At 38.7% G+C, this 12,949-nt stretch overlaps 1 protein-coding gene across 1 annotated transcript; it reads left to right on the top strand.

The window, feature by feature from the left end:
• Positions 1 to 573: 573 nt before the first annotated feature.
• Positions 574 to 12,117, top strand: LOC115919898 (putative nuclease HARBI1). Its single transcript, XM_030974507.1, has 3 exons — positions 574 to 768; positions 10,333 to 10,469; positions 11,802 to 12,117. The coding sequence occupies exons 1-3, from the start codon at positions 574 to 576 to the stop codon at positions 12,115 to 12,117; spliced, it is 648 nt and encodes a 215-aa protein (XP_030830367.1).
• The last annotated feature ends 832 nt before the right edge of the window (positions 12,118 to 12,949 follow it).

Genomic DNA, 12,949 nt, shown 5'->3' with positions numbered 1-12,949 from the left:
CCTTGGTGTTACGCTCTAGTGCACTCGAACGTTCGTCGTCTGTGTGGGAGGTACACAAAATGCCTCATTGATCTTTTGGCCGAATGTGGGTCAAATTAGTTCATATGAGATCGCAATTTTAGAGTAAGTTGAAGTTATTTCGGAATTTTCTTGTAATGGCGAATTTGGAGGGCATTTTTCTCAAATTTGGTCAGTGTTAGCTAGCTGGAAAGGGCATATCTTCAAGCAGGGCACTCACCTCCCTACTTCAAGTATCTAAATCCAAATGAGAGATTTTTGACGGAGTCGGTTTCAGATTTGAATTTTGAGTACGAAGATGGCATTTTGAAGGTCACGTTATACGTCGCAGATAAAAAAAGATTTAAACGCAACTCCCCCAAAATCAAGCGCAACTCTGGCGTTTAACTATGCAGTTGCGTTCAATCCTGTTGCAAGAAAGTTGCGTTTAAACGCTAAACCCCAAAATCAAGCGCAACTCAGGCGTTTAATCGCAGATCAAGCGCAACTTTGCAATAAATTTGGAGGTAGCGCAAAATTTGCAACTGATTTGGCAGTTGATTGCAATTCTTCAAAATGGCGGCTGCAAATGAAGGAGCTAGGAGAATTGTGGAGGATAAAATAGATCCCTTTGAGCAGCTATCCGACAAGAAATTCAAGAAGAAGTTCCGATTTTATAAAGAAGAAGTCAATAAGATTTGCGGCATGCTGAATGAAGAAGATCTCGACAGAAAAACAGCAAGGAGTAAAGCCCTTACCAAAGAATTGCAAGTGTGCATTGCACTCAACTTCTTTGCTAATTAGGGCTCGATTTTTCGACGAAATTGCCACAAATTATTGTGTAGATGTGGCAACAGTTAGCCGCAGTCCCGCCCCCCCCCCACTTAGTGTTATTTAGGGTACGCATATGCTCGTTCCATCTTTTTGAAAGCACCCCCTATCTGAGGACTGCCAACATTTCCGAACCCCCCTTTCGCGGGCTTTTTGCGGGCTTTTCCTGCATTGGAGATAGTGCGGCTCAGGCTCTATGCAACATCAAGAAAGATGTGAGTATTCATTATGATGTTAATAAATTTATTAATTATCAACAAAATTGTTGAAAAACCAACAATAGTATGGTGGTCATGGTAACTAGCTCAGTTGTGTACAATTTTTGTAACTCATTCATTGATGAGACTCCTTCACTCTCAAGTCTCAGTCTTAATTCTTAATTGTCATTAATTTAGACTAGGGGTTTATCTACACTTATTTTTGTAATTGTAGCAATGATTTTCCACAAAGCAAGGAATGTACTAGTCTAGCCTACCCTTAAATGGGTTATATTCTTGGCCCCCAGAGAAAAAATAAAACTGAGAAAAACCTGAGGGGGTCTTGCTTTTGTACGATCACAGTAGGCCTACCCAGCTCTCCCTGGCCCGTCGGGCAGGCAGCGAGGGATAACTGCGTTATACTCCTTGCACGGCCGTGGCAACTGCCAGGCACTAGGATCTACACGCTCAGTATGCAGCGTTCGGAAATCTTACTTTAGGGATCTAGAAAACATGTCCTAATTCCATGATTGGGAAACAAACTGTTGATAAAAATTAGAATAGTGTCTTACCAAGTAGATGACAGTTCACTTCTTAAAGAGAAGGTTGAGTTCTGGGAAGAGGTGAAAAATAATTTGTGAGCATAATCATTCTTATTATGCGAGTGTGGAAGAACATCAAATAAGACATGTTCCCTGAAAAGCATGGCTCTTCAAATGCCTTCATATTCGAAATATGTCATGTAACATCGTAAAACTCGGGGGTAGGATTTTTACGCCACGTGTTAGTGTAGTCCCATATACATCTTTCTGTGTACAGTGTTTGTATTAACTTACCAAGACTTGGCCAAATTTCTGATTATTTTGATGATTCCAGAACCTTGCAATACACAAAAATTCTTATATGCTAGATGATCAACCTTTTCTGGTCGATTCCACACCGATGCTTTCACAATGCAATCGCATGACCATGCAGAACTCAACTTCATCTTTAAGTTCTAAAGACGCTGAAAAGCTAAACAAATGGCACGATATCAACCTAGTCTAGTGACTGTTTTTTTTTTCTACCTACTCCATCTATAAAACTGTAACACAAGTACAGGTGTCGGTACGAACTTATATTCATCCGTACGTACGGGACCGGGGGCGTCTTTTATGGTATGAAAAAAATAAGACGCGATCGGGGCCGGAGGCGCCAAAAACTAAGCTGCCAAGTCGATGGCTGGGGGCCCAGGAGATTTTTTATCAGACCAGGACAATTACCCCCTGAACAATCACCTCTGGAAAACACCCCCCCCCCCCCGCAAGGACAATTACCTCCATTACACACACATACAGCTCAGGCTTCTAGTTAATACATCAGTATTTTTTATTTTTTTTTGTGTGTGTATGTTTTTATTTATTTATTAGTTTGTATTTTGTATTTACTTTTTCCACTTTTTTTCCCCCCAGTTTTGTTTAATACCGGTAATTTTTCTATTTATTTGTTATTATTATGATTATCATTATTGTTTTGATAGGGGGTTAATAGTATATTTAAAGGATCAGTTCACTCAAACATATCAGGTGGCTAGGTAATACATCAACGAATGGGGGGGGGGGCTATGCCGCTATGGGGTATTACAAGTATACTGAATAATTAACTTGAATGAAATATGAACCATTTGGTAATGGTATGGGCAAATATTGGATCAATTAGATCAGATCCCCCACCCAAAAGATCAATAAAATGATTATCAATATAAGTAAGGGGAATAATGTAGATTAAAATGTTAATTAAAATAATTACAACCTAAGGAGAGTTACACAGAAGTTCAGCTTATCATGGATTATTGTTATAAAGGTAGACCTGCAAACAATTGTGATTGGTTAAATTGTGTTAATTATGACTCATTACTAATAGCGATAATTCACAAATTGTTATGTAACCATCATTCTCAGGTCTATGTTGCACAAATGGGTTATCTTTATATATTTTTACATTGGGGTGGGAGCTAAATTCCCTGGATTTGTCACGAACACAGATGCACTTTAACCATGATTTATAATGAATATTCAGTTTTTATTATAGTTATATGTACTCTCTTAATTTCTAGGACTTAAATTTTAAATCCATTTTGAGACTTAAAATATTTCAAGTCTTTAAGACTTAATAAATTGGGAATTCGACTAAAAATTTTATCGAAACCAGCTTCTAGATATAAATCTTGGAAAGACTTAAACTTCTCGCCAATAAGATGTGCATATTTCCAGTTGCACCTGTTGATGACTGACTGTTGGCATATTTCCAGTTGAACCAGCTGACACCAATTAATTTGCATATTGAATATGGGGTGCGTGCAGATCTATGTTTTTTTAACAATTTTTCTGAATTTACAGCATATTTCTTAATTACTGATGATTTAGGTATATGCAATTCATTTCGAAAATACTACAAATATAAATTACAAGTTATTAGGACATTTCGCTACTTCGTATGAATTCCATTTAATTAAACATGAATAAGGGAAACATTAACTATGAACTAAAATAATTTCAATAAAATACAAGTATATGAAAAAAAATTCGATTAATTAAATTATGTATAAGTCTACTTATTACCGATGCCTTTACATTGATAATACAGACGTACCAGTATTGAAGTGTTGTTGCCGTTCAATTGGTTGGAAGTTTTACCAAATGGTTCTAATGGCTTAGCTAGACCAGTAAATCTAAAAGACTTGAAATATAAATACAATTGACTTAAACTTTAAATCTTTCAGGGACTTAAAATTTTAAGTCTTAGCATAGATTTATTTTTGAAATGAATCCAAGAAAGGTTTAAATAAATATTAAAAGACTTGAAATATAAATCCAATTGACTTAAATTTTAAACCTTTTCAGGGACTTAAAATTTCAAGTCTTAGCTTAGACTTATTTTAAATCCCAAAGGGTTCGTCACTAATATCAGTCTCTGTTAGATTTAAAAGTAAGACTTTAAGATTTAAAATAAGACTTTCAAATTTAGAGAGTACACAAAATAATACTCAGTATATCATCTTATATTAATCATAAATATATACATGCACAGTATACAAACACAGATATACATGAATTATAAAGTGAGATTCATCGTTTCGTTAAACATTTAAATTTATATTAAGAACAATTATTTTTCTTTCCCTAAAGGTCATCAAGTTCCCAAAAGAAGACGAGGAAGTGCAAAGAAATATGGCCGATTTCCACCAAACTGCTGGTTTTCCACGAATATCGGGTGTCATTGACTGTACGCATGTTGGCTTGCATGGTACGAAACTTGGTGAACACGAATACCAAAACCGGCATCCAGGCGCGGATCCAGAGGGGGGACCGAGCGGGCCTTGGCCCCCTCCCCCCCCCCCCCCGCAACAAAACAAAAAAAAAAAAAAGGAGAGAGAGAGAAGGAAAGAAGGAAAAGGTAAAGAGGAGAGAAAGGGAAAAAAGAAGAGGAAGAAGAAAAGAAAAGAGGGCAGAAGTAGATCGGGGGGGGGGCAAAAGGACTTGCCTCCCAGGCTGTCCCCCCCCCCCCCCCAATCAAAAAATAAAAGAGAAGGAAGGAAAGGGAAAGAAAAAAGGAAAAGAGGAGATACAAGAAAGGAAAAAAGAGGAAGAAGAAAAGAAAAAAAGGGATAACGACACAACAAATCGTCTTCTTTCTATAATGATTTAATGAAACGTAAGCTTCCGCTTAGCGCGGGAGGGGGAAAACTCAATTCAGATGAGGATTATTTTTTGGGAACGGTACAACAAATCGTCTTCTTTCTCTAATAATTTATTGAAATGTCAAAGCTTCCGCGTTTCGCGGAGGAGGGAGGGGGAAACTCGCCCCTCCGTCCCTGCACCCACCCACCCCCAATTACGTCACTGCTGGTCACCATTACGAACCAATATTTGGCTCGCATAATTTCAAATTTCCCCCCCCCCCCCCCCAAGAAATCCTGGATCCGCGCCTGATGTATATACAACGCAACAGTTTCAATATAAAATGTAAGTTCTTCTTACTTAAATCATTGGTCTGGAAACAATTATTTGCCCATTGTTGTGTATTGTATTACATTTTCACTGACAATGAATTCACATTGTAATGCAATTTTCAAGTTTCCCAGGCTTATTTAGGAGAACAGAAGATTGATATTGTTTAGTTGTACGATAAAATCACTCAGTTTGATTTGATTTGATTGGAGATATATCTCATTAAAAACAGAGTAAAGGCTATACAGTTTCAAACAAACCTACACCATTAAACTTCAAGCTCACTCACACATGATTTATTGCGACACTTTCAAGGCTACTTATTTTCTCAAGTTCATGTATATACAAAGGGCAACAGCTTCAATATTAAACGTAATTAAATTAATGGTCTGGAAAATGTTAATGCCCATTGTTGTATATTATACAACATTTTCCATAACGATGAATATACATTGTATAATGCAATTTTCAGGAAAACCATACTTGTCATTACTGTTATATTTGTTATATGATACTAAAGCAAATCGTTTCGCTAATCGATAAGATAAATCAATGTGAAGTACGTGTCAAATAATGAAATCATTACGTGCTATTTTTAACCGGACTAGACATTTGAAACGTATAAAAAATGTATACACTATTGACAGCAAGCAAGTTTTTTAAACAAAGAATTCAGAAATTGAACAACATTGCACATTTTAGTCTACACGGCATGCTCTACACCCTTAGCTGGACTGTAAACAGTTGTCTTCTTAAGTCTTCCATATAAATATAAATTTAAAGGAGGTCAATAATCATTATGAAAACACCATTTTCGTAAGGTTGACACATCAATATATATTGTGCACACATGTAACAGTGTGATAATTTTTTTCTTGGGGGGGGGGGGGACGGGAGGAGGGCAATCCAAAAAGGGACTGATATGTGAACATTAATATTGATAGGTCGCTTCACAAAAGGGGCATACATAGTCCTTTCTTGTGGATAGTTTTTTGAGCAAAACACAAAATAGGTGGAAGGACGGGGTACACGTCTTTCCTCAATTTTCTGAGGGGGATCGTCCCCCATGGATAATTTGAAAAAGTGCACACCAACAAAATGTATAGCAAATACTGACTAAAGACTGCAACACGCTTTAAGGCTCTGGTGGGCCCAAGAGTACAGCGTTTAGACTAATAGATATGCTAAAATCTTCTCGCTCGGTCGCTAAGCTCCTTCGCATAATATCCTAAAAATATACAAGTAAATATTGAAGAAAATATGTATTCTGTTGGTATCACGTATGTACAAAATACACTGTATGTTAACAAGATTAAACGTTATAGAAATAGATCAGTGTTCCAAAAATGAATATTCAGCTTGCTCTTTTAAGAAGTCCCTTCCTGCTCAGTCAAACTAAAATTTACCTAGTAAATATTTACAACCCTTCGGACTGCACACTAGATATCGGCAAAGTAAAAGTGAAGCGTGAAAAAGTATATTGCTTGTTTTTATGCTGTAGTTTTGCTAAAGAATGTAATTTTGTAACACAACAAAACTTCAAAAACCTGTGAGGGGTTTACATATAAGACTTATCATACAGCTTTATGGGGGTAGTCCCTTCCGTCACCTCCGCCTCTTTCACTGGCGTACTGATGGGGGGGGGGGCATTAACCCCCCCCCCCCCAATACAATTTAAACATGGGTTATTTTTAATTTGATACCAGTGATTTACAAGTATTGCTAAAATGGCAGTATTTTTCCATGAGCTCCCGGGGGCTCTACCCCCTGGAACCCACCAAGGGCCCTAAGGCGGGCCCCTGTTTGCTCATCTGGCCGTAATTAAATGCCTAAAGTCCTTGAGCTTTCGGGGGCTCTGCCCTCTGGACTCAACCAAGGGGCCTAAGGCGGGTCCCTAGATGCGTAATTTGGTGCCTAAAAGCCCTTCCGTTATGTATTTCTTTGTCTTTCTTTCTCCATGTCCTCTGCACTCTCCTTATGTATTTTTTTTTTGTTTTCCCTTTTCTATTACCTTCTCTTCCCTGGGTATACGTGCTTGCACATGTACTATATATGGCTAAACAGTTTTGTAAAAAAAATATGCGTGAACGGTCAAGGAGTAAGAAGAAGGCAAAAAGAGAACAAAGACGGCATCCATGGAAGCCATGTGAGAGTGTCCACTTTTTTCGCTTTTACTTTCACCCTTGTATTCTTTCCTGAATCAGAGTTTTCTCACACCTTGTAGACTCGTGCAGGTTATGATCTTGTGTGTGTGTGTGTGTGTGTGTGTGTGTGCGTGTGTGTGTGTGTGCGTGCGGGTGTGTGTGTGTGTGTGTGTGTTAAGATTAATTAAGATTTGCTTTCTTCTCCACCGTGAGCCTGTTAAAAGCGTAACTCGATTTTGCGGCCTGGATAACTTATTTAGTATATTTTTCTTGAGTTGAGAATGTTGGCAGACATCCACTGAGTGAGTACTGTGTGTGTGTGGGGGGGGGTGAGTATGTGTGTGGGTGGGTGAGTATGTTTGTGTGATAGAGGGTGAGTATGTTTGTGTGATAGAGGGGGCAGGGAGGGGGCAGGATTGTTTCAGTAAAATTACCTCCAGATTTGTTTAAGTTTTTTTTTTGTAATATATAAGTAAATAACATTTACAATTGACATATTATGTTTAGGTACTTATACGTTTACTTTGTTGCTAAGTTATATTATACTGCAAATAAGTTTGTGTTTAATTATGTTTATGTAAAAGCATCAATATTGAACACGTTTATTTTATTCAATTGTATGTCATGGTTTGTATTACACATCTGGAGAAATAAAACAAAATTGTTGAAAAAAAAAGTGTGTGCGGGTGTGTGTGCGCGTGTGTTTGTGTGTGTTCGTGTAACGAAATAACGTATACCATAGCTTGGCAATTATCATGGTCTTGAGATACAATGTGAAAGGAAATGAGAGAATAATGGTCGCGTAGCTTAAATCAAAGTTCCCCATCGCAGTCCTCTCTTTTTGGATATTTTTGCATTTTGTTTTTGTAAGAGGTGTAGCGCCAGAAGAAAGAGGAAGAAGAAAAGAAACGGGTGAAGAAGGAGATCGGGGGGGGCGAAAGGGCCTTGCCTCCCAGGCTGTTGCACCCCCCCCCCCCCCCTCCAATAAAAAAAATAAGAGAGAAGGAAGGAAAGGGTAAGGGTAAGATGAGATAAAGGGAAGGAAAAAGAAGAAAAGAAAAGAAAGGGGATATCATTTGCAATTTTCCCGCCGGTGGATCGAGGAGGGACAAAAGGCCCTTACCTCCCCCCGACCCCGCTATATCAAAGAGAGAAAGAAGGAAAAGGGAAAGAGGAGAGCTAAAAGGGAACAAAAAAGAGGAAGAAGAAAAGAAAAGGGTAAAAGAACGGGAGATCAGTTCCGGTTAATCCCGCCAACAACGTGTGGATCGGGGTGGGGGCCGAAAGGCCCTTGCCCCCCCCCCCCCCCTCGGCAAACCTTAAGGAGGAGAGAAAGGGAAGGAAGAAAAAAGAGAAAGAAGAAAAGGGGGCACTGGCGTACTGATAGGGGGGGCTTGGGGGAATTCAAATTGAAACGTGGTTTATTTTCTAATTCCATAACGGTGGCTTACAAATAATGCTTAATTCATTCCGAGATTTTTCCTCAGTTTTTAGTAAATTATACTTTTGTATGCGTTTGTTGGATAATGACAAATTCCTAAATTTACAGCCAGACAAGAAATATGATTCTTGAGAAAAGTTAGGGCCCGGGGATCGGCTGGAATCGCAAGCCTCGAGCTCCCCCCCCCCCCCCCCACCTCCAATTTTTGTTAAAAGGTATAGTAAAGAGAAATAGAAATAAAGAGAGCAAGAAAGAAAGAATAATTAACTAGCTGCTCATCTGGCCGAAATTAAACGCCTAAAAACCCCTGAGCTTCCGGGGTTCCGTCCCTTGCACCCCGCCTAGGGCCCTAGACTCCCCTGGATGCTAATCTGACGGAAATGTAATGCCTAAAACCCCTGTTTTCTGGGGGCTTTGCCCGCTGGACCTCACGCCAATTAGTGTCCTGCCAGTGTCACAAATAAGGTATGAAAATATGTTCATCTGACCGTAATCAAATGCCTAAAACCCCCGAGCTTCTCGGGTCGGACAAGGTATCAAAATTTGTTTATCTGACCGCAGGCGCGTAGCCAGGGGGGGGGGATAGAAAAAAAATAGAGAGGAGAGGAAAGGAAGAGGACGTAGGGAGAAAAGGAGCAGACAAAAAACATCTTTGAAATTCAGACAAGAATTAAGAGTATAGAGAACGGTACAACGAATCGTCTTCTATCTCTAATAATTTAATGAAACGTCAAAGCTTCCGAGCTTCGCGGAGGGGGGAGACTGAATTAAGGCAAGGATTAAGAGTCGAGAACGATACAACGAATCGTTTTTTTTCTCTAATGATTTAATGAAACGTAAAAGCTTCCGCGCTTCGCGCGAGACGGGGGGGGGGGGGGGGGGCTGAATTAAGACAAGGATTAAGAGTCGAGAACGGTACAACGAATCGTTTTCTTTCGTCAATGATTTAATGAAACGTAAAAGTTTCCGCGCTTCGCGCGGGAGGGGAAAATTGCATTCAAACGAGAATAATTTTCGAGAACGCTATAACGAATCGTCTTCTTTCAATAATAGTTTAATGAAACGTCAAAGCTTCCGCGCTGCGCGGAGGGGGGCTGAATTAAGAGAAGGAATAAGAGTCGAGAACGGTACAACGAATTGTCTTCTTTCTCTAATACTTTAATGACCGTCATATATATATCTTCCGCGCTTTGCAGAGGGAGGGGGGAACTCGCCCCTCCCTACATCCCCCTGCATTACGTCACTGCTGGTCACCATTACGTACCAATATTTGGCTCGCATAATTTCAAATTTGGGCCCTCCCCCCCCCCCCCCCTAAGAAATCCTGGATCCGCACCTGCCGGCATCAACATTATTCCATCAATGTACAACTCGTGTGTGATTCCCACTACAAAATAACCAATGTCGTCGCTCGTTGGCCAGGTTCGACACACGACAGCCGGATCTTGCAGGTACTTTTAATATATGTGATTGTTTAGTTATCATTATACATTGCAATTGTTGGCAGATTCACAAGTGTTTTTCATAATAATGAAGGAATCAATTACAATATAATACGTTAGTTTTTTATAATTAATGTACAAAAATTATCCATATAAGACATGGAATATAGAATGAATGAATAAATTAGTATATATTATTAATATATAAATAACTTCAGGAAATATTTCAGTACTGATTAAATTATATTTCTATCCATTAACTTTTTTGTGCTCTCTATCATTACATTACAGAACAGCAGGCTAGCAGCCAAATTTGAAGGAGGCATGCTTCACGGAATATTACTGGACGATTCAGGATATCCCCTTCTCCCATGGCTCATGAACCCGATACTGAATCCCAAGACTCCTGCAGAGAATGCTTACAACACGTAAGATGAATTGAATTCTCACGTTTTTCATTTCCCTAAAAGTCAATAGGAAATTCAATTAAGCAATAATTTTTTTTTTTTTAATGCCTTAAAGGGACTTTGTAACATTGTTCAGATGAGATAGTGGTGCTAAGGTAGTGACTTCAATGCTAGATGTACAATTAAAGATAATCTGAAAATTTGAGTGAAAACGGATCCTTATTCATGGTACAAATTGGGAAAAACTGATCTGATCGATTCCTTAATTCTCCCAACTATATTATTCTACTTCTTTTCTGCTACTTGTCAAAGCCTGTTCAACATCAAGACAAGGACAATTTAATTACATTTTAGGTGAATGTAAATCGTCACAAAGCAATAAAATGGCTCTACATTCCATTCCAGAGAGTTAAGTGTTGACAGATTTGTATAGCCTGTTTTATGTATTTTTGTCATGGAAAAACGGTTGGGAAAATTCAAAAATGGTTGGGAGAATTTACTGTTAATCACTGTAAGAGGGTGCCTCACATCGACGCCTTCAAAGGAAACTATAGATATCTTTGTGGTTTGAGAATTTGTTCAGGATTTTTTGCATGTCAGAGGGTTAGTATAGTAAAAGGAATATAGTAAGTAACATTTTATACAAAAATTAAGCAATTTTTTTCATCAACCTTCAACAATGTTACCGAGTCACTTTAAGTGGCTCACCATGTCTGAAGTAAAGTCAACTTTGCTTAAGTCGATCATGAGGAGACTGAATGAAATGCGTCAACTTCAGGCGTTCCTCAACTTGGGCCATTTCAATTCAATGCTTTTTTTTCGGATATGTTCTGGGTATTTGATAAAGTTGTGTGATTACTCGACACCTGCGGCTTCGACTTGAGCGAGGTTGACAGTATATCTCACACAAATCAAGCATTTTGTTTCATTTGTGATCCTTTAATACTTAATAAATAGTTATTAAGTTAACATGAGAAAATGGCTATTTTTTTTATCTAAATTTAGGGAAGATAGTAAGTTGGTTGTAAAAGAAACAGAAAAATGAAAAGCACCGGTCAGTGAGAGTTTAAGCAATTTCCGATTAAAAAATAAGAAAGGTACATATTTCTGAAGTTGTGATTAATCAAACACAAATTGCCAAATCTGTGTCGTCCCTTCCATGTGCTCTGTACATCTACATAGATTCCATAAAAACTTTGTTTTCTTCACTTTGGATGATGAAATGTTTTCTTCCTGAAAAGAAATAAAAATTTATAATGTCTTAGAACTAAGAAAATGGGTAGGGCGCTCATATGATATGTTATTACTAATCATGGCCCTGAAATTTTGTGTTTTCATTTGTTTAACTTTCAGAGCACACAGGAAGACCCGTGTCATTATTGAAGACGTTAACGGGCAAATCAAGAACAAGTTTAGGTGTCTCTTGGGACATGGCATGCAAATTCAGCCACAGCGTGCATGTCCTATCATCACGGCTTGCTGCGTGCTTTTTAACATCAGCAAAGATCTGCAAAAGGAAGCTGCAACTGGCGAGGATAGCGATAATGATGATGGTGAGAGGCAGAGGGAGGAGGAGAGATGCGCCGACAATGGACATGACGTAAACAGGGAGATGGACCCCACAGGCATAGCTGCGCGTGCAGAAATTGTTAGAACCTTCAAGACCTAATTTTGTCTAGCCTTGCAATGAGATGGTGGTCTAAAGAATTTTGTATACAAAGGAGTTTTAAGAGCTGGAGTCCCAACTGCCAACAAACTATTTCAATTAGCAGCCTTACATTGTATAATATGAGTTCTAATTTGTGAAAAAAAGTAAAATTGTATAATCCTAAAACCTGCAATTTGACACTTTACTAAATACTTTCAGCACACAAAAATTAAAAAGTGAATTTGCCTCTGTATAATTCTTTATGATGTTATATTTTTAGATAAGTGCCCACACATGCTACGGGAGAAAATATGAAAGAAAATTGAATGTTTTTGATTTCTTTTATTTCTTTAACACTCATTTTCAAACTTTTTTTCAAGGATATTCTGTATTTTTTCGACTGCGCATACCTCCCTCTCTCGTAACAAGAGGCATTTTTGTCTACCCCCAGCCCGGCCCCCACTCAGTGTTATTTAGGGTACGCATATGCCTGTTCCCTCTTTTTGAAAGCACCCCCTATCTGAGGACTGCCAACATTTCTGAACCCCCCTTTCGCAGGGTTTTCCTGCCTTGGAGAACCCCCTAAATCATGAAAAATGCTCACTGTACCCCCCTAAATTCGGAATAATTTCTCAGGAGTCCAAAGAGATGAGAGAAAGAAAAAAAAAACCTTTTTAAAGAAATCTCCGGATGAAAAGTTAATACACCCCATTTTTTTTTATAGTTCTCGGGCCGGACTTTGTCGCACGAAAAGTACCCCTTTACCGGACATGTTGGTAACACGCATGGGGTCCGTCCGTTCTCGGAGTGGGGGCCCGAGACCTCCAGTCTTTCTTTTTTTATTCTAAGACAC

This window comes from Strongylocentrotus purpuratus, unplaced genomic scaffold (genome assembly GCF_000002235.5).
Source record: "Strongylocentrotus purpuratus isolate Spur 01 unplaced genomic scaffold, Spur_5.0 spur5_scaffold_7, whole genome shotgun sequence".
NCBI lineage: Eukaryota > Metazoa > Echinodermata > Echinoidea > Camarodonta > Strongylocentrotidae > Strongylocentrotus > Strongylocentrotus purpuratus.
Note: the sequence above shows the minus strand (reverse complement) of the source record. Positions and strands in the feature narration are given on the sequence as shown.

Coding starts and splice junctions, on each gene's coding strand:
- LOC115919898 (XM_030974507.1), top strand. CDS start 574: ATGGCGGCTGCAAATGAAGGAGCTAGGAGAATTGTGGAGGATAAAATA. Junction 769..10,332: donor CCCTTACCAAAGAATTGCAA/GTGTGCATTGCA, acceptor ATTACATTACAG/AACAGCAGGCTAGCAGCCAA. Junction 10,470..11,801: donor GCAGAGAATGCTTACAACAC/GTAAGATGAATT, acceptor TTTAACTTTCAG/AGCACACAGGAAGACCCGTG.